At 51.5% G+C, this 21,715-nt stretch overlaps 1 protein-coding gene across 1 annotated transcript in view; it reads right to left on the reverse strand.

Moving 5' to 3' along the window:
• Positions 1–14,266: 14,266 nt before the first annotated feature.
• PSMD11 (proteasome 26S subunit, non-ATPase 11) overlaps positions 14,267–21,715 on the reverse strand; it is a 28,959-nt gene continuing 21,510 nt past the window's right edge. Inside the window, exons 10-14 of the mRNA XM_008167574.4 lie at positions 21,419–21,544; positions 20,755–20,790; positions 18,573–18,624; positions 15,780–15,922; positions 14,267–15,653 (exon numbers count right to left, since the gene is read on the reverse strand). Coding sequence (XP_008165796.1) covers positions 15,780–15,922; positions 18,573–18,624; positions 20,755–20,790; positions 21,419–21,544 — 357 coding nt within the window. The 3' untranslated portion in view covers positions 14,267–15,653. The remainder of the gene's footprint in view (positions 15,654–15,779; positions 15,923–18,572; positions 18,625–20,754; positions 20,791–21,418; positions 21,545–21,715) is intronic.

Raw genomic sequence — 21,715 nt, forward strand, 5'->3', positions numbered from 1 at the left:
TGTCAGACAAGGAAACTTGTTTATTATGAAAACAGCCCCAATCTGAACTGGATTAAATGCTTGTGTGACTTGCAAAATCCCAAGGCCTGTCAGTGACGATGCCTCAGGCAGGCAGGCAGCTGAATCATGCAATGTTGTCACAGCTTGAATTGGTTCTGGGAAGCAGCAATAGGGACAGCCCAGCAGTGGGGGAAGTAAGGTGCTTTCTAGACACCATCCTAGATGGAAAACACCAGCGGGCAGTTTTAAAACAACAAACCCCCTCCCATTTCTAAGGCATCACTCGCCCCGTAGGTGTGCAATACCAAAATTAAACTACAGCCCAAGGAGCGACTCAGAGCTAACGGGCTGCACCGAGTTCATTCCCAGTTAGTCCAGATCAAAACAGCCTCCAGTGACAACACCAAAACTGGTGTTTTCTAACTGCACCTTCCAACAGAAAAGCCAGAATGTTACAATCACATCTTGGCCCTGCAGCTGTTCCAGAATCTTTATTACTTGGGTTGATCCAATCAAACTTTAGCTAAAGCTCATGGACGAGTCCAAGAGGAGTTGAGCTCCTTCCACAGCTGCTTTGGCTCTGTAGGGGAACCAGGAGAGATGAAGACCATCGCTACACCTGCCAACATGCGAGGGGGAGCTGCAGAGGATACTGGCTTTTGGCAGATAGCTTATATGTTAAATAATCTAGCCCAGCATAACCACAGCTAACCAGGGCGGTGCCAGTAGAGCCGTGTCATTTAAACAAAACAAAAACCCAACCCCCCAATCTGACATAACGACACTGGCAGAAGTTTCTAGCGCGGCCCTGACCTAAACGACGCATGGGCTGATTAATCAGCCGTAAGAAACGAGCCCAGCCTCACTGGCAGCAAGAGGAGCTGCTCAGCAGGTCTTTCTGATTTTCCAGTTGGGGCCTTCGTTACATGAGGAGAATTAGGCGCTCGCGCTCGGCCCTAGTGGTAACTATAGTGTAGCCAGGCCACGGGAGTTTTCCCAACTGTGTCATGTAAACGACCTGTGCTGAGTTGAGGAAAGTCTAGTGGTTAAAATGCCTGCACCTTGTCTAACTCTCAGCCTCCACCATTGCTCCACGAGCAGAGCCCGACAGGCCGCATTTCCCTAGGGCCGTAAGCAACTGCCGGAACTGCTGCTCTATTTTACAGCCCCTCTTTCCTGACACGCACAGCACACCAGGAACAGGAACGCACTGTGTGAACTAGAGCGGATACATGCTGGGCCTTGCTCTAGCAAGCGGGGTTGTTTCCTAAAGCCCCGTGAGCGCAGGGAGCATATTACCCATCTGACAAGGCTGGCTCACGTGCCCAGCAGAAAACAGGAAGCCGACCAAGGGTCAAGGCCAGCGCAAACGCAAGGCATTGAATGGGATGAGGGAAGTTACTGCAAATGTCATCGAACCAGAGGCCCAGAGTGTTACACAAGAGTTGCACAAACAACGCTTGAGCCACAAGGTTTCCTGCCTGCACTATCTGGTGGTAGGGGCGCTCCTGGACAGAGGCAGACACAGGAACACTCTGCTTTGGTTTGAGCCCTGACTTGCGGGGGAAGGGGTTAGTTTGGGATGAGACAACAGCCAATCCCTAGCCCCACCCCAGCTAAAGCAAAACACAGGACACTTGAACAGCAGCTTCCTCCAGCCGCTGCTGAGGCCAAACAGGGGCTAGAGCCACCGTTTCCTCCTCCTGCCCAGCACGCCCCAGCCAGCTCCCCCCAGGGCAGGGTCGATTCCTGGCAGACATGACTGGCTCTGGGTTCATTGCAGCTGAGCAGGGCTACCCCTCACTGCCCTAAGGCACTGCCAGGGCTACACTAGCCCCTTTCGGCAGTAACGTAGCCTGGGGTGGGATTTCTGGGTGACAGTTCTATGGGGGCACAAGCATTGGCTAAATGTCATTATACCAACAGAAATGGCCTTGTGCTGGTATTGCTTATTTCACCCAGGGAACTGCTAGCACGTGGGTTGGCATTGCCTGTACCAGTTGGCCAAGAGAAGGAAGCGATACCGGCAAAAGGACTTTTCTGCCAGTAGAACTAGAGGCAGACTAGCAGGGTTTGCCAGTGTAGCTGTACATCGATCTGCCTGTGTGTTCCTTATTCCAAACAGGCATTTCTAACCGCCAGGGCCCATGCAGGTAACGCACTAGGGAGGTAGTAAGCCCTGCAGCCTATGGCACTTGGGTTAGGCAATAGCCACCGAACAGACGTGCTGCTTCTGTAATATTTTAGACCCCGTAAGACAACCTACTAGTGCAGTGTTTTTACTAGAGCACGTGTCATTCACAGGCTGCAGCAAAGGTTTGAACCCGGTCACCAGCAACAACCTTCCTAGGCTCTTGGCACTAATGCTCTGAAAGCCGGCACACCTGACGGGAACAGGGGCTTAGAACATGGCCCAGACTGGCCCAGGTGCTGGTGCCTCTGGCAGAGGCGGGTTGAGATTTAAATCATTCAGGTTAGGCACTGCCCCCCTTACATCACACCAACACTTCTGGAAGGCTCAGGTTGTGACAGTCTTTGGCTGTTTCAGACTCTGAAGTAGGTCAGTTTATGTCCTGCGTTTCAGGGATTGGGACGACACACACATGGCCTGAGACCTAGCAGGCTTTACAACAGGTCTGTTAGGCTTAAAGCACTTGAGAGCCCCCCTTGAAAAAGGGACAGAAGTTTTAAACACTCAAGGGGAGGCTCAAACCCTTTACACATAACAGGGCAGGTCAGTGCCTGGCTCCCTGCCTAGAACATCTTTCTGTTTGTCAGCCGGTGACTGGAAGGAGCGCCTGGCGGAGCAGCGTGGTTCTTATCCCCTCACTACACTCAATGGCCAGGCTCAGGACCTCCCAGCAGCAGGGAAGGCCAAGTTCAAGCAACAGCACTGACCGGCTCTGATTCTGTCCAGCCTGTGCCATGTTCTGGAGACATTTTGTTCCACGCGTAGTGTGCGTTGACTTGTAGCGACATCGAGAGGCCGGTTACAGCACTGCAGCTTATGTAATCATTTCAATTTAGACTAAAGCGTTGAGCGTGGTCCTGTCCGGTTACTCTGTGTTCTGCAGCAACGGCTTGATGGTGCATTACTAGCCAGACAGACCGCGTTTCTTTTTAACGTTTTCTTTGCACCCTTCAAACTCTTTGCATCTCTTTCAGCTTGGGCAGCAACACACAGTTTTATGCACTAGGAAATGCTGCTAGCATCAGGCTGGAGATGCTGCAGGGGAAGGTTTAAATCCTTCCTCCCATCTTAATTAGGAATTGCAATACCAGCTGGGTCCCAGGGCTCCATTTAGCCCCGTTTCCTTGTCTTCAATGATAGCCAGCAGCAGCTGCTTCAGAGGAGGGTGCAAGAAATGCTATAATGAATTAACATGTCCATAGGCGAAAGTCCCTTCCTGACCCTGTAAGATAGCGATTGGCTGAGGACCTGAAGCAGGGGGGTTTAGAACCCTCATCTATGCATGCAGGGTTGCCTCTTGCTGCCGTATGCCCTTCCAGGAGCATGGAGGGTGGCTAAACTTAAAAGCCTCTGAAACCAGGAAATAGAGTTTGCTGCACCTTAACTCTGCCCCCTTTGAGCCATGCACCAACCCCTTCCTGTCAGAGACGTGGCCTGTCTCCTTCACACACACACACACAAGAAGGGTCACAAGAATAGCGTGGGGGGGGGGGGGGACGCACTGACCTGGTCTTGCCTAGGAGAGAAGTGTAGCTTGGATTCAGCAAATGTTAGGGAGATTATGTCACCTCTGCAGCCACCCTCAAAGACTTATCAGATGGGGGGCACATTTGTGTGCGGGTGGCACTAGAGGACTTCCTAGGCACAGCTTGGCCCCAGCTCTGCCCTCCTCCTAGCCCTTCAGGCTCCTGGACAGGCTGGCAGGTCGTGGGGAAGAGGGAAGGTGGTAGCAGATGGGCTGCAAGGCAGAGGGGGAGGACTGTAGTCTCTCTCTCACCTGGGGACCTAGTATAGGAAGGGGGCTCTGCCCACCCCACTGCGGCCCAGGAGGTTTGCAGGGCTGTGACCTGCCCCATCCATCTCAATGGGTGCTGGGTACCTGGGGGATGCACCCCACTGCATGGCCTGGACCTCTCCTGGTGTGCCTAGTGCTGCCTGGCAGGGCATCGAACCTCTCCCAGCACAGAACCACTTCATGCTGGCTAGGACTCCCACATCAGCCTACCTGTTGCAAAGTAGCAGCAAGTCCCTCCTGGAGCAGCCCAGCTCTTCCCGGCCTCTAACACAGGCTCCATCTCCCGGACACTGGTCTGCCTACTAAAGTGGGCACAGGTAGGCTGCTTAGGGGACCCACCTGAAGGAACTGCATACATCACTCCCTTCCAAAAGGAAAGGCAGCATGGTCCGACACACAGTTACAATAGTAAGGCTAAACTCTCGGCCTTACGATTGTACGGCGTTCGACATTGTGAAACAGGGTTTCCTTTGCCAGTTTAACCAGGCTGCTTTTCAACTGACAAACTTCCTGTTCTCACAGGAGGAGGAAGAAAAAACAGTTCCTCACTTCTCATAACTGTTGTTCACGTCCATTCAATCAGGTGTGCGCGCGCACGGCCCAGTGGCCGGAAGATTTTTCCCCCAGCAGCATCCGTCGGGCCGGCCTAGGCGCCCCCTGGAGTCGCACCGTCATGGCACCCACTACAGAGCCCTGCCAACCTGCCACCCCCTCAGTTCCTTCGTGCCGGTTCCTCCGACAGAGGGGAAGGAGGGTGGGTATTGGAATGGACCTGAACACCACATCTCGCAGGACAGTTACCAGACGTGAGTAACCGTTGTTTCTTCTTCTTTGAGTGCCTGTTCATATCCATTCAATCATGACTCCCAAGCCAAGTTCAGGAGGTGGGGTCCAGCTGTCCACTGATTGGAGCACTGCTCGTCCGAAGGCCGCATAGTCTGTGGCCTGCTGGGTAATCGCATAATGTGCGGCGAAAGTGTGTATGGAGGACCATGTCGCCACTCTGCAGATTTCCGGGGTGGGAACCTTGCCAGGAATGCTGTAGATAAAGCCTGTGCACCGGTAAAGTGTGCAGCGACGGGAGGTGCAGGAACACCTGCCAAGTCGTAGCACTCATGGATACAGGACATAATCCATGACGAGATGCATTGGGATGAAACTCGCTAACCTTTCATCCTGTCCGCCACTGCTACAAACAACTGGACCAACTTTCTGAACGGTTTCATTCTCTCGATGTAAAAGGCCAGTACCCTGCGGACATCTAGAGAATGGAGTCTCTGCTCCCGGAATGAGGTTTAGGGTAGAAGACCAGGAGAAAGATGTCCTGGTTGATGTGAAACTGCGAGACAAAAGCAGGGTGAGGCCTGAGCTGAACCTTGTCCTTATAGAAGATTGTGTAGGACAGGTCTGAGGTCAAGGCCCTGAGCTCAGACACCCTCCTGGCCGAGGTTATTGCTACCTTGTAAGAGAGGTAGAGCAGGGAGCATGTTGCTAGAGGCTCAAAGGGGACCCCTCCATCAGCTGAGAACGGACCAAGTTGAGGTCCCAGGCTGACGGACGTGAGGGTATAGCCTGTCAAGCCCCTTTAGGAATCAGCCGACCATGGGGTTAGCAAATACCAAGTGGTGTTGCATGCCCGCGTGGAAGGCCGAAATGGTGGCTAAATGCACCCTTATAGAAGATGAGAGACCCTCCTGCTTCAGATGGAGGAGGTAGTCCAGAATGTGCAGCACTGAAGCCAGTGTCCGGGGCAAATGGCGCTGCACCGACCAGACTGAAAATCTCTTCCACTTGGCAAGGTACGCGGCTCTCATAGAGGGTTTCCTACTGCCCAGGAGGACCTGGCTAACCTGGTCTGAACAGGAAAGCTCCAACGGATTTACCCATGGAGCTTCCATGCCATAAGATGGAGCGACTGGTGATTCGGGTGTTGGAGACGTACATGATCTTGTGTGAAAAGGTCTGGGGAGAGCGGCAAGGTAATCAGGGCTCCCACAGACATGTCTAGGAGGAATGTGTACCAGTGCTTGACGGGGCCAGGCCGGTCCTATCAGTATGACCCGAGCCCGATCTTTACAGATCTTGAGCAGCACCTTGTGAACGAGAGGTATGGGTGGAAAGGCGTATAGGAGAGAACCTCCCCAGTGGAGGAGGAGCGCATCCACGCTGGAGCCCGGGCTGTGATTCTGGAAGGAGCAGAACTGCTGGCACTTCCTGTTGTGTTGCATGGCAAAGAGGTCTATCAGGGGAAACCCCCACCTCTGGAAGATTGAAATTGCAACGTCCGGGCGAAGGGACCACTCATGGCTGCGGAGGTCCAGCTCGTTCTGAACCCTGGGGAGGTACGAACCTGCAGGTGGATTGAATGTTCTACACAGACGTCCCACAGCACGAGGGCTTCTTGGCATGGGGAGAGGCGCACGCACCCCCGTTGGTTGATACAGAACATTGCAGTCGTATTGTCGGTCATGACTGATACACATTGCCCGGTTAGGCAAGGACAGAATGTCTGGCATGCCAGGCACACCGCTCTCAGCTCTAACATTGATGCAGAGAGGCAGATCTGCTTGCGACCAGAAGCCTTGAGTTCTGCAGTCTCCCAGATGAGCTCCCCAGCCCAAGTCTGATGCGTCCATCACCAACGACGGAGACGGCTTTGGGGCAGCAAAGGGAACCCCTGAGCACATCTGCTGAGCGTCGATCCACCACCACAGGGAGTCGAGGACTGGGTGAGGCAGGGTCACAATCCTGTTCAAGCTGTCCCGGGCTGGGCGATACTCTGACGCGAGCCACGACTGGAGCTGTCAAAGCCGGAGTCTGGCATGCTGCACCACGTAGGTACAGGTGGCCTGTGCCCGAGAAGTTTCAGGCAGTTTCTTGCTGTAGGGGTGGGGAACTGCATGACACCCTGGATTATGTCGTTGAGAGCCTAAAACCTTGCCTGTGGCAGGTATGCCCTGGCTTGGGTCGAGTCCAGTACTGCCCCTATGAACTCTATCCTCTGGACAGGAGACAGAGTCGATTTCACTTAGTTTAGGAGTAGACCCAGGCTCACAAGGTTGCTCTGATAAATGTGACCCAAGATTCCATTTGGGTCCTGGAGTGGCCTTTGATCAGCCAGTCGTCGTGGTATGGAACACCTGTACCTGATGTCTCTGCAAGAACGCGGTGACGACTGCCATGCACTTGGTGCATACTCAAGGTGCTGCTGACAGGCCAAATGGGAGGACAGTAAATTGGTAGTGGGTACCATTGACCACAAGCCAGAGGTACTTCCTGTGGGGCTGAGTGATTGCGATGTGAAAGTACGCGTCCTTCAAGTTGAGGGCGGCATACCCATCTGCTGGATCTAGCGAGGGGATGATGGAGGCGAAGGAGACCACGCAGAAATTGAGTTTCTTTACGAGCTTGTTGAGTTCTCGCAAGTCCATGATAGGCCTGAGGCTGCCTTTGGCTTTTGGTATTAGGAAATACTGGGAATAGAAGCCCTCACCCTTGTGCTCCAGAGGAACCTCCTCCACTGCCCCTAGCGATAGGAGAAACTGCACCTCCTGGATGAGTAGATGCTCATGAGAGGGGTCCCTGAAGGAGGACAGGGAAGGGGGAGGTTGATGGGTGGGAGGGCACAGAATTGGATGGAGTATCCCTTCTCTACTGTGCGGAGCACCCAGCAGTCCGAAGTGATATGGGACCATGTACGGTAGAAAGGGGACAGTTGGGAGGGAAAGGTAAGGCAGGGTAGATCCAGGCTCTGATTTTGGCCTTCAAAAGGCCGGTTTAGGGCCAGAGGGCGGTTTGGGCTGGCCAGAGCCCTGGCCTGAGAATGGGTGTTGCCTCCTCCTGCCACTCCTGTTCCTCCTCTGTGAACCATTCTGTTGGTTCTGATGATGTAATCTTGGAGGAGGTTGCGGGCAGAAGCGTGTCTGCTGCGTGGCAGGAGTTTGCAGGCCCAATGACTTGAGGGTTGCTCGTGAGTCTTTAAGGCAATACAGCCTCTTGTCTGTCTTTTCAGAGAAGACTCTCCCCTCAAATGGGAGGTCGTGAATGGTCTGCTGGACCTCGTAAGGGAGTCCTGATACCTAGAGCCAGGAACCAACTCCTCATAGTTACCCCTGTCGCCATAACCCTAGGGGCAGCATCTGCAGCGTCCCTGGAGGGAAACACAGGAGACTGACTTGCCCTCCTCCACCAAGGCCGAGAACTCGGTCCGGGAGACCAACGAGAGGAGCTCCGTAAATTTGGCCATCGCTGCACAGGTGTTGTACGAGTACCTGCTGATGATGGCCTGTTTGAGATAGGGAGCTGCAGACCGCCTGTGGAATAGACCTTTCTCCCAACCATGTCTAGACGCTTAGCCGCCCCGTTTTTTGGGGAGGGCTCTTGGAAGCCCTGTTTTTCATGCTGGTTAGCCGCGTCCATCACCAGAGACTCAGGGGGTGGATGGAAGTATAAATATTTTGTGCCCTCCAGAGGGTTCGAACAATGCCTCTCATTGCGCTTGGCAGTGGCCGGCAAGGAAGCTGGGGTCTGCCACAGGGTCTTGGTGGTGTCCACAATGGTTTTAGTAAATGGAAGGGCAATACGGGAAGTTCCTGAGGGTGCGAGGATGTCCACCATGGGATCAGCCTCCTCAACTACCTCCTCGGCCTTAATGTCTAGACCCTGAGCAGCCCTGCACAGCAACTGCTGTACCCCCCTGTTGTGCTCAAGCGCCAAGGCTACGGCTGTACCCGCCAATGCTTCGTGCGGTGACAAAGAGGAGGAAGCATTTATAATGAGCGGATGCTCCCTGCCATCCGCCCCCAGGGGGTCCCAAGTGTTGGTGCTAGTGGTGCGCCAGGTGGAGCTGGAGCTGCAGAGGCCAGACCAAGTGTTGGCATCGCCATCATTATGACGGGAGGAACTATCGATGGAGCCGGTGCCAATCTGATCGCAGGCACTGACTAAGGCAGAGGGCCCGTTGCCAACATCGGCGCCAGGGCCATCGGTGCCTGTGTTGTAGTCGACATCGGCGCCAGCGTGGAAGATGGGCACGAGGATGCTACCAATGGCGGTGCTGAGGTTGTGCCAAGCACAGTGCTGGAGTCAACGATGGTGCCGCTGTCAGAGGCGGTGTGTGGGTAGGTACCAAGGACAGATGGCAGGACAAAAGTTGCTGAGGCCACAGAAGATGTTGCAGACCGGTGACCTTGTGTTCCTCCCTGTCCTTGGTGAAAGGCCTAGGGAGTCCAGAAGGGCCACTGAGGTGGGTTCTGCCACTGCGGAGGCCACGCCTGGTGCTCCCTCCTGTCTCTCTGGGACCTCGATCTGCAGCTCCTGCTTCTCCTGGAGTGATAAGAGTCAGACTCTGACTCCGAGGTCTCCAACACTGAAGACCATGGAGGAGCTGAGCCTCAGTGCTTGAGTGTCGAGAGCTCGGGGAGCAGGTAGGCTTTCTGTCCGAGTGAGCCGGTGCCGAGGGACATGGAGGGGGGGGCACCTCGACATCATAGCCAGCTTCCCTCTTGACTGCACCAGGGGGCAGGGTGGGTCCACCAGCATTGAAGGTTCTTCCCTCCTGGGGAAGAGAACGGCACCGTAAGGTGCAGGAAGTCCCAAGCAGCTTGGTAAGCGTCTGGCATTGAAAAGAGCCGTAGCGGCTGTGTAGGGACCGGCGACTGAGCAGGGGCCGGACTCAACTGCCTCACTTGGGCAGAAGTTGACCTAGCCCCAGCAGGGGATCTGGAGCTGTGGCCCACCTGGGGTCTCACGTCTCTGGATTTAGCCAGAGGAGAGCAGCTGTCCAGCGAGTGGGATCGGTGCCTGCTTTCAGCTGGGCCTCATGAGGTGCCATGTCGGCCCAGCTGAAAGTAGCGTCTTGGGACGAGTCCGTTCTCGGCGCCGAGGACGAAGTGTTAAGAGCTGGGTCCCCTGAGCCCAGGTCGGAGTGGGGGCGTGCATGAGGATCACCTTAAGCCGCTGTTCCCTTTCTTTACGTGTTCTAGGGCATAACTCGTGGCAGTTCTTACAGCGACCCTTTTGGTGGCCCTCCCCTAGGCACCGTAAACACGATGTGTGTGGATCGCTCTTCGGCATGTGCTTTGTGCAGGTCACACAGTTTTTAAACTGCAGGGACCACTGCATACCACGGCTCCGGGGAGGCAGGATGGGGGGGAACCCCCAACAACTCTACTAAGAACTCCAATACTAAGACGACACTAAGGTAACTATATACAATGACTCCAGAACGCGCTTGCTAAGCAAGGGCCAAGGGAAGTTCCAGCCACCATCACTGGCGGTAAGAAGGAACTGAAGGGGCAGGTCAGCAGGGTTCTATATTGAGGCTCATATTGCCATGAAGGCACAACTCCAGGGGGCGCCCAGGCTGGCCGGATGCTGCTAGGGGAAAAATCTTCCGGCCATTCTGCACGTGCGCGCGCGCACACCTGATTGAAATGGACGTGAACAAGCACTTGAAGACGACTAGGAGTGCCTGCTTTATTCTCTATTAACTAACACAAAAACACTGCACTGTGCGTCAGTAAAAGGCCCCTTCCCTAAATTCCGCCTCTCGCCTCCAACACCCTGGGCTCAGGAATGGCCCACTGGAAGGGGGGCAGCCCTGCTGGGGGAGCCCAGGTTGCGGCGTAAGGCACTGGTGCTAAGGTTGAAGTGCATGGCTAGGGATAGACGTAAAGGGAACATAGTGTTGGCAGTATTAACTTTTAATTTCCTTGCTTTTTAGGAGTTGCGTAAGGTACATGACACAGCGCCGTGTGTGTGTCCGTTTGCCAGGGAACCGTAGTTGTTGCATTTTTAAATTGACTAAAATGATAAATAACGATTTACACCCAGACGGCTTAGAGAAGATGAACGAAGCTGGTGTCAAAAATTATTTTCTAAACATGGAACTTATTTCTGAACAAGTTCTCATCAGGATTTTTTAGGAGAGAGTTTTTCCACAAATGAAAAATGTTTTTTCAAACACCTGCCTTTCAGCTGATTCCAGAGTGGAACTCTTAAGCCATTCAATGGTTTGATGAGAGCACGGAAATTTAGATACATGAAAAAAGCATTCTTCGGTGTAACAAAAATACATAATCAAGGCAGCACTGAACTTGCACTGGCCAGTCCCTTTACTTTCTATATTGTGTAATTTAGCCAAAGAAGCTTGAAAAAAAATGAGAACTAAGCTGTGAGGTTAATTTTTATTTATTGGAACTGAGACGTCAACAGGTTTCTTGAAACTCTTCAGAAAATTCAAAAGTTCACCAAATTTTGCCCCAATTATTGGGGCACAGGGAGAGAGTTTTTCTACTAAAAAACAACACCCTCACAGCGGATCAACTCCCTGTGTGTGCAAAACAGTATGGAGCTTTAACGACACCATCCCACTGGCTCTACCAGAATTTCCGTCACTTAAAGAGACTCTTGACTTTTTCAACCTCTTCACACAGACGTGTTTCTTTCTGTTCCTCTAATCACTTGTCAACTCTGGACCCCTTTTATTTTTTATCCTTTAGATAATGGCGTAGAGAGCACACTTATAAATTTTGCAGATGATACCAAGCTGGGAGGGGTTGAGTGCTTTGGAGGATAGGATTAAAATTCAAAATGATCTGGACAAACTGGAGAAATGGTCTGAAGTCAATAGGAAGAAATTCAATAAGAACAAATGCAAAGTACTGTACCTAGGAAGGAACAATCAGTTGCACACATACAAAATGGGAAATAACTGCCTAGGAAGGAGAACTGTGGAAAGGGGTCTGGGGGTCATAGTGTACCACAAGCTAAATATGAGTCAACAGTAACGCTGGTGCAAAAAAGCAAACATCATTCTGGGATGTATTAGCAGGAGTGCTGTAAGCAAGACACGAGAAGTAATTCTTGTGCTCTACTCCATGCTAATTAGGTCTCAACTGGAGTATTGTGTCCAGTTCTGGGCACCACATTTCAGGAAAGATGTGGACAAATTGGAGAATGTCCAGAGAAGAGCAACAAAAATGATTAAAGGTCTAGAAAACATGACCTATGAGAGAACATTGAAAAAGTTGGGTTTGTTTAGTCTGGAGAAGAGAAGACAGAGGGGACATAACAGTTTTCAAGTACATAAAAGGTTATTATATGGAGGGGGGAGAAAAATTGTTTTTCTTAACCTCTGAGGACAGGACAAGAAGCAATAGGCTTAAATTGCAGCAAGGGCAGTTTAGATTGGACATTGGGAAAAACTTCCTGTCAGGTTGGTTAAAGCACTGGAATAAATTGCCTAGGGAGGTGGTGGAATCTCCATCATTGGAGGTTTTTAAGAGCAGGTTAGACAAACACCTGTCAGGGATGGTCTAGCTCAGGGGTTCTCAAACTGGGGGTTGGGACCCCTCAGGGGGTCATGAGGTTATTACATGGGGGGGTCATGAGCCATCAACCTCCGCTCCAAACCCTGCTTAGCCTCCAGCAGTTGTTATGGTATTAAATATACAAAAAAGTGTTGTTAATTTATAAGGGGGTGGAAGAGTGGTCACACTCAGAGGGTAGCTATGTGAAAGGGGTCACCAGTACAAAAGTTTGAGAACCACTGGTCTAGCTAATACCTAGTCTTGCCATGCATGCAGGGGATGGGACTAGATGTCCTCTCGAGGTCCCTTCCAGTCCTATGAGTCGATGGGATGACTGGAATTGAATGCTGTAACCCAGGTGAGGGCAGACCATGGATTTTATAACACCTCAGTATTTCCCTTACACATCTGAATGTCGTCTTTGATTGCTGCTGCACCCGGAGCAGAGGTGCCGCATCCTCTTGTGTGAATGAATTTCTATTAGTAGGTTTAGTTTTCCAAAGACACCCCAGTTTGTGGGTTATCTGCTTAAGAGTGCCCTGCAGCTAATCAAAACTACAATAATCCCGGGGGAAAAGCTTCATGCAACTGGCAGTGCAGTAGATGGCAGGTCACTGGGCTTTTTGGGAAGTGCTTTAAGAGAACATTGCAATCCACAAACTCCTTTGGAAAGCCTGGAAATACAGATTCAAAGTTTCACTCAAAAAACTCACTGAAACCTTGCAGATAAGGTGCAGTTATGCTAATGTTGTAGAACAGACCTGTGTGTGTAAAATAAGAGTTGAGGCTGGTGGGATGACCTTCCACACGGAGAACTGTATTCCGGAAAGCAGGGACTCTAAAAGCCTCACGGTAGGAAACCAACCAGGGCTGCCAATTTTGATTGGATGTATTCCTGGAGGTCTCACCACATGTCAATCTTTAATTAAAGATTAATCTTTAATGCCTGGAGACTCCAGAAAAACCTTGGAGGGTTGGCAACCCTAAAACTAACCAACCAAAGCTCTTAGTCTGATGTGATGGCTAAGTGAGCTAATGTGATCCCTAGATGTAGAAGCAAGGAAATATTAAGTAGGAATAGGGAGGTAGTATTAACTCTGCAGCACTGATGAGACCATCACTAGAATGCTGCATCTAGTTCTGGGGGCACCAATATCCTTTTTAAAGTGTGAAAATCGGAAAGGGTTCAGAAAAGTGCCATGAGAACGATTTGAAGTCCAGAAAGCTCGCCTCAGTGAGAGACTTGGGAACCTCAAGCTATTTAGCTTATTCCAGAAGAGATTAAGAGATGATTAGATCACAGTCTAGAAATACATACATGAGAAGATTTGGCAGTAGAATACTCTTTAATCGAGCAGAGAAAGGCATAACAGGAGACAACGATGGGAAGCTGAAATTCAGACAAGACGTAAGAAGCAAATTTTTAACAATCAGGGTAATTATTAAACAACTTACCTATGGATATGGTGGATCCATCATCAGTAGAAGTCTTTAAATCAAGACTGGATGTCTCCTCCTAAAAGAGATGCTCTAGCTCAACCAGATGTGAGGGGCCTGATGCAAGTATTTCACCCGTAAATCCAGGCTGTGTTATGCAGATCACATGAGATAATAAAGATCTCTTCTGGGCTTTAGAAAAGCCTGTGAACTGCATTACTATGCTTTCCAAAGTTTGGCTCCATTTCTCTACAGCTGCAAGGGGTTGGAACGTTTTCCAGGAAGGTTAAAAGGTCATGGCCAAACAATTACAGGTAAACAAAGTTATTTTGCTTTGCAGATCCATGTGACGCTTCTTAAAACATGCTCCCTCAAGCTTCGATGTTCAGAAAGAAAGAATATCCCATCACCTAATGTAGTGCACTTTGGATGGATATGCAGCTTGCTTTGTAAGCTTTGCTCCCCTTGGCCAAAAGAAACAACACCAAATATGCACGTTCTCTGCTTCAACAGCTGAAGACAGGAGACAGGTTTTGAAAAAAAAATTACTTTATTGGAACTCATCTGAACATCAGATATACCTGGTGTTGGTTAGCAAGAACCGTTTGTACATTTGATATTGATGGTGCCAAAAACCCAAACAGTGACCAACTGGATGAGATGGAGAGTTTAAAAAAATACCAGAGAAAGTTAAAATATGTGGATAGAAAGCAGGGGGGGGGGGAAGAGGGGGGAGAAAAAAAAAAAATCAGCCAGTCTAAGATTTAGTGTGAAGGCAAAATCTCTCTTGATAAAACAGAATCCTTTTATAAAATATAAATGTAGTAAGAAAACATGGAGAGGGAGACAGAAGGGAAGGAAAATAAAGATCAGCACGACAGAGATGCAGAAGCTTACACTGCCCAAATTGCATTCAAACCTTGCTCGTAATCGCACCATAAAATGAAACCTGCTGGAATACACCATGCTCCACCGCCCATGAAACAGTAACTAGCGAGTGCTACACAAGCTCATTCCAGAGGGGCCCATTTGTCTTACCTCAGATGTTTAAGGAAATAGACTATACAGCAGAGGTGCATAATGACAATCTGATCAGTGCCTATGCTAGCAGACTGCCTTCCCACGTGGACATTTGGCTCTCACAGGGAGGTGAACATCCTGCTCACTTGTTCTTCCCAACAATGCAGGGGGGAGGAAGGGGAGTTAAAACATTTAGAGTCTAGTCTATTTTAAAATCAATAGCATGCAATACAGGCCTCCAGGGGACACCTGTGCTGTTCCCTTTGTTAGAAGCTGGCCTAGAGCTAGACAGTTGCAGCCGTTACTTCTACCCGTTGAGCTCCTCTAACTCAGTGGCTATTCTGAAGTGGGTTCCCTATGTGTGGGCTTCTGGGAGTCAATATGGAGTTGCTTTGGGGGATATTAAAGGTGTTAGTTAAGATTTAAAAATAAACCAGCAGTCTGTACATAAGGGTTTTTTGGTTCAGTACAAATGGAGTAAAACGTGGCTTCTTATACACTGTCAGTAAGTCTCCGATTCCAGAGTAGAGGGAAGAAATGGAACTGTTTCCTCGGCAGCTGGGTAGCTATTGAGGATAAAACCTTGCCCCTGCTTTACTCTCTCTGCCATCCCTCAGGAAGTGGAAAGCACATGTTTAGGTAGTGTAAGCCTTTTTCCTTTTATTTAGAATCCCTCTTTTTTTAAACAATATTTCCCCCCCGATACAAAGTTTGGCCAGTAAACGTTACATGGAAACTGGAACACGCATCGTATGGAATACAAGATGCACCGGATGAGGACGTTTAAAAACTTTCCGAGCGAAAAGTAGAACAAAGAAAAAAAGTCTCCTAGCATTTTCCCAAAGGTTTCACTCTCCTGTCACACACACTCTCCAAATGACAGCTACCAAAGTCAACTCTGCAAGAGAAAAGAGCCACTGTCAATCAAGGGGAAGGAAGCGAGAAGCATAGGCACACGCTGTACCTAGGCTTAGGAGCCAAAAGAAACGAACCTGAGCAGTTGTGTGCTTTGGCACCCACTCACCTATGTTAGCTTCTTGGCTTTGTTGTAGAGTGAATCCACTACTTTACTCATATTCTGAATCGTCTCAAGAGCAGCTTCGTACGTTTTGTCTACTGGCGGCTCGTCGAAGATAATCAGGACTCCCTCCCCTTGGTCGAGGATCCCTACAAACACAAAGCTCTGGTTACACAGCAGTGCACGTGTGAGCGAGACAGACTTTCAAGGACTTCTTCTGTCAGATCCAGCCATCAAGTCTCAGGTCAGACCTTGTGCCTTAGCTGTGGTGGCCTCCAGGGTGTGGAATTCATTTCCACTGGCATTTATCCAGCCATCTCCCCATATTAAACATCTGGCCTTGCCCCTCCAGCCACGGTTTGTGACCACTGCTCCCCTAGCATCTCTCTCACCCTAGAGCTACATATTAGAGAAGGGTAGTTTTAGGGACTGGGGCGCGGTTCTACAACACAAAACAAGTGCTTCGGTGGAAACGTTTATAAAAATGGTTTCCCTACCTTCCGAGTTTTAGCTAGGCACATGCTAGAGAGAACAGTAAGTCTATCACAGTGTGTATGGAGGAAAGATGTCAGGATTTCCTCTGATGTACTAACCCCGGCACCTGGCTAACATGCTCTTTGCAACACTTTCCCAACATTGCAGGGGATGTGGAATAAGGGAGCCAGAAGGCAGCACTTTGGAAACCCACTTTGTGCGAGAGCAGCCTTCAAAGGGGAGGGGGGGGGGAAGATCTCCAACCCATCTCCAATTATCAGTATAGCGAGCTTGATTCTCCGATGATGACTCCAGCTGGGAGCCTTTCATTTTCTTGATCCCTTTACCAATAAAAGGTATTTTCTATCCCTTTTGTATTCTGTTTCCACAATGCTTTAATCATTCTCTAATCAACATGGTTGTCCCACTGAGCTATCCCACGTTCATTCTGCCCAGCTAAGCTAGGAGGACTGGTTTTCTGTGCTGGGCACTCAGGAAAGGAGAACCTCTTTCCTGCTACCTCCCCCGAAGCTCCCATTGGCCACAGTTTCCCATTCCCAGCCAATGGGAGCTGCGGGAGGCAGTGCCTGCAGGCGAGGGCAGCGTGCAGAACCCTCTGCCCCCCACCCCACCCCCAGGGGCCACAGGGACGTGGTGCTGACCACTTCCGGGAGCGGCGCGGGGCCAGAGCAGGCAGGAAGCCTGCCTTAGCCCCGCTGCGCATCGCTGCCACCCCGGAGCCACTCCAGGTAAGTGGCGCCAAGCCAGAGCCTGCACCCCAACCCCCTCCTGCACCCCAACCCCCTGCCCTGAGCCCTCTCCTGCACTCCGCACCCCCTCCCTGCACCCCAACCCCCTGCCCTGTGCCCCCTGCCGCATCCCACCTGCGCCGCAACCCCCTACACTGAGCCCTCTGCCGCACCTCTCCTGCAGCCCAACCCCCTGCCCTGAGCCCCCTCCTGCACTCCGCACCCCCTCCCACATCCCAACCCCCTGCCCTGAGCCCCCAACCCCCTGCTGAGCCCCCTGCCGCAACCCCCTTCACTGAGCCCCCTGCCGCACCCCTCCTGCAGCCCAACCCCCTGCCCTGAGCCCCCTCCTGCACACTGCACCCCCTCCTGCAGCCCAACCCCCTGCCCTGAGCCCCCTCCTGCACCCCCTCCCACATCCCAACCCCCGCCCTGAGCCCCCAACCCCCTTCACTGAGCCCCCTGCCGCAACCCCTCCTGCAGCCCAACCCCCTGCCCTGAGCCCCCTCCTGCACTCCGCACCCCCTCCCTGCACTCCAACCCCCTGCCCTGTGCCCCCTGCCGCATCCCACCTGCGCCGCAACCCCCTACACTGAGCCCTCTGCCGCACCTCTCCTGCAGCCCAACCCCCTGCCCTGAGCCCCCTCCTGCACACTGCACCCCCTCCTGCAGCCCAACCCCCTGCCCTGAGCCCCCTCCTGCACCCCCTCCCACATCCCAACCCTCTGCCCTGAGCCCCCAACCCCCTGCTGAGCCCCCTGCCGCAACCCCCTTCACTGAGCCCCCTGCCGCACCCCTCCTGCAGCCCAACCCCCTGCCCTAAGCCCCCTCCTGCACACTGCACCCCCTCCTGCAGCCCAACCCCCTGCCCTGAGCCCCCTCCTGCACCCCCTCCCACATCCCAACCCCCTGTCCTGAGCCCCCAACCCCCTGCTGAGCCCCCTGCCGCAACCCCCTTCACTGAGCCCCCTGCCGCACCCCTCCTGCAGCCCAACCCCTGCCCTGAGCCCCCTCCTGCACACTGCACCCCCTCCTGCACCCCAACCTCCTGTCCCAGCCCTACATTCATGGCCCTGCATGCAATTTCCCCACCCAGGTGTGGCCCTGGGGCCAAAAAGTTTGCCTACCCCTGTGGGTACTAGCCCTCCAGCATGAGGTGGATGGAAGAGTGACCTTCAGCTCTTTGCCAGGAGTTTGCAAAAAATTTCTGGTTTCGAGTGGAAGCCGTTACTGAGCATTCAGGGCACCAATGGAGCTCCCACTAGTCAGTTGGTGTCCCAAGGTAAGTCAGAGGAAGGTGGGTCAGAGAGGCTGAACAGCCATAGCTCCCAAAATAGCAAATGTTCAGGACCTCCAGGATACAGCCCATAATCCTTTCAGTATTTTCCCCTGTGTACCTCTATTTGCTTTCTAGGCCTGTCAGCATCATCTGGAGTTGAGTGTTATCACTCTAGGGCATATGCTTAAGTTTTGGAGAGAGACAGCAGTTAAGGGAACATGCACAAGCTTCTTTCACTTGTTCATCTAAAAATGGAGTGGAAGGTGTGGAAAGATCCAACAGGGTGCAGAGACTCACCATGAAATTTCTTGTCCAGGATCATCTGTGACAGTTTCCTTTCCACATCAGCCTGAAATCATAATAGAAATAATCTCTTGAAGCTAACTGCAGAGCATGGATTTTACTACCCTCAACCCACAGACGTGGCAGGATAAAGATAAATGCCTCCAAGCAACATTTCAGCATTTGTTATTGAATATCTTTGCAAGTCAGATCTCACATACAGACTAGCTTGCAATTACAGTCAGTCAATTTTAGGCAAAGCAGGATATCAGAGCAACCATGACCAGGAACCACCTTTTAATGATCAGAGTTCTCAAGTGACCTATTGCCTTTTCGTGAAATACAGTACAATCTTCATTTCATACCTACTGGAATCAGCAGGGGATTTGGAGCATTCCTGCTTGACTCAGCAAGCATCTAGTTAGCTAAGCTTCACCATGCATCAGTCTTTGATGACCTGCTACAGCCAGCAAGTGGCCCATTGGGAGTCAGGCCTTTGTTCTCCACTCTCTGCTATGTTAGTAGAACTCACAATTAAGGAATGTTTGTGCTCCCAGTGTGCGCTAGTGCCCAAGGGCTGAGTTACAGAGCGCACCATTTGGAAACGAGGCTGTATGGTGGAAGCAAGCACGTGGCCATGAGTAAGATACTCTCCATCACCTGACATGGCAGCTCTGAGTTTAGAGCCTCTCGGACAGTTTGGGGCAAGGGCATTTCTGGGTGCTCTTGAGAGCAAGACTTAAGACTTACACCAACTGAGATGTTGCTGAGTCTCCTTTTATGCACCACGGGAAGTTAACAGAGTGGGGATCTGTACAGTCATTGTGCCAAGTTCATCCCTGGTGAAACTCCAGTCAAGGGAACAACTTGTTTGACCCACTACCTTTTAAGAGCTTTTCAAGTCAAATCAAGGACCTTTCTAGAAGGCTTTGGCCCAGCTGCTCCATGACAGTTATCCCCTGGACTGCCATTTGGATTAAAAAGGGCTACGCTGGATTCAGTGAGGGGTTAGAACATGGAAAATTCTACAGCACTTATAGGGAAGCTCCTTCAGACTCTTCAAACGTAGAAGAGTCAGCAAGTGGTGGGAGTGGCAGGGGCAGGCCCTGGGGCCAGAAGGAGGGTTTTGTAGGGAAGCCCATCTCTCCCTAAGCAAAAGATACACTGCAAGCATCTTATATGAACCCCTGCCCTCAAGGGGGTGTGTGACGGGGTGTACCAGGCCCTTTGAGGCCCCTTGCAGCCAATCAGAGCCCAGAAAGCGCAGATAAAAGCAGCTTCAGGGCCTGAGCAGGACAGTTCCCGACTGGGGCCAAAGGTGCAAGGAAGGGTGTCCACGCTGGCCAAAGGGAGCTTGATGGGCTGCATTAGTTGAACCTGGAAACAGGAGGACCTGAGGACTCTTGCCCTAAGGTAACGGACAGAGGTGAAGACGCCAAGTGGGAAGGGAACCAGGGAATGTAGCAGCAACCAAGTTAAGGAAGCAGTACATGGCTGCTACCTAAAGGGTCCCTGGGTTGGGACCCGGAGCAGTGGGTGGGTCCAGATTCCCCTCACTGGCCACTGGGGAAGTGGCCTAAGCCCCGAGGAGGGGATATGCCTCATTCAGAAGCTCAAGCAGAGGGCTGGAATTGAAAGGGCTCTGGTAAGGGCAGGCAGACTGACTGACTGGTGATCTCTTTGTTATATTTCCCCGCCCCGGGGATTGAACTTGAGAGATGACCTGGCTGGACAGCTGGGGCAGTGAGAATCAGTGAAGACAAAGTCTCCAGGAAGAAAGTCCTGGGGCAGCGCTCTATAACAGGGCAGGGAAGAACTTAAAGTTAGGCCAGAAGAGCCTGAGAACCAAGCCCAGAGAGAGGGCTGAAGACACTACCAAGGGCGCAACGACAGTCATGGCTGGACCTCTGTTACCCCGGAAAGGGCTCATTCATGCCTACTGCCTGTGAGAGACCTGGCCGGTGGGCTGAGTTCTAGCGAGGTCGGCAGCCTACAGAGGGCCCAGGAGCAAACGAATAGAGGTGAGTGCACCCAACACAGGAGGGATTTCCCAACAGTGGCATTTGCTCTAGTTGTGGTGCAGCTGCCCACGCCTGGAGGTTTAATGCACTGAGTTATTTCATGGTGGTCATTTGACCCCTCGGTCTCTTTGCCCTCCTTACTAAACCATCCCACAGATTTCTAGCCATGTTCTTACCTTTGAGAGCTTGATGAGGCTGGATATGTGTTCCATCTATAAAGGGAGAGAAAGACCAATACAGATACAGGAAGTCAAGCTTTAGTTTTGCTTTTACGGCAGAACAACAAGGTACGGGTTCTTTCTACATGCCAACTCAATACTCCAGCCATCTACCGCAGATGGGTTCCTTTGCTTCATCTCATTTAGACTTCAGACCACAATACAATTCGAATTGAAGGTGGACAGACCACAAACTGAACAGCTGAGTCATCATTTCACTGCTTCAGTCCAGATTTAAGATTGGTATGATTCCAGCCTCACCCATGCCTTGGCCGACCCCTTAGCGCCGAACACTGTCAATCAAGGCGTTACAAACATGCCCATCTAGAGCTTAATGAAAAAATGAAAGAGCATGCTTTTGACAGTTTTGGAGGTTCCCTCTTCAGCCCTTTAACAGCCAGTTATTTTGAGCGGAAGGTGACAACTTATGTTCTCAAGTGCCAGTCCACCAAGTGGTCAGCAGAACTCATCTGAGTGAATCAAAAGACTCCCTACCACTGTAGATTACTTCACCTAGCAGCCCCCTGCTTGTGTCTAAGAAGCTCACACACCAAGGATGGGGGGGGGGAAGTGGGGGGAAAGAGAGAGAGGAAGAAGCTGCCAGAAGTAAAAAAACACTTACCTGTACTCTAGAAAAGGGTTCAATGACTCGGATCAGATTTTGTTCCAATAAGTTATCATAGAGTTTAGCCAAATGAGTGTTGATGATGGGGTCGTCCCTGAGCTCCACTTTATAATCGGTCAGAGCCTACAGAAGACATGTGGGGAACAAATAATTAGGCTGGGAGATGATAGTGAAGACGGGAGACCTGTTGGGCCAAATCCAACCACCTGTCAGGGCAGACTATAGCCTCCCTCAGATGTTAAACTGCTACTATGCATTACTTTAGCCAGACCCTCAGTATCTGGCACCTCAGCC

This window comes from Chrysemys picta, chromosome 24 (assembly GCF_011386835.1).
Source record: "Chrysemys picta bellii isolate R12L10 chromosome 24, ASM1138683v2, whole genome shotgun sequence".
NCBI lineage: Eukaryota > Metazoa > Chordata > Testudines > Emydidae > Chrysemys > Chrysemys picta.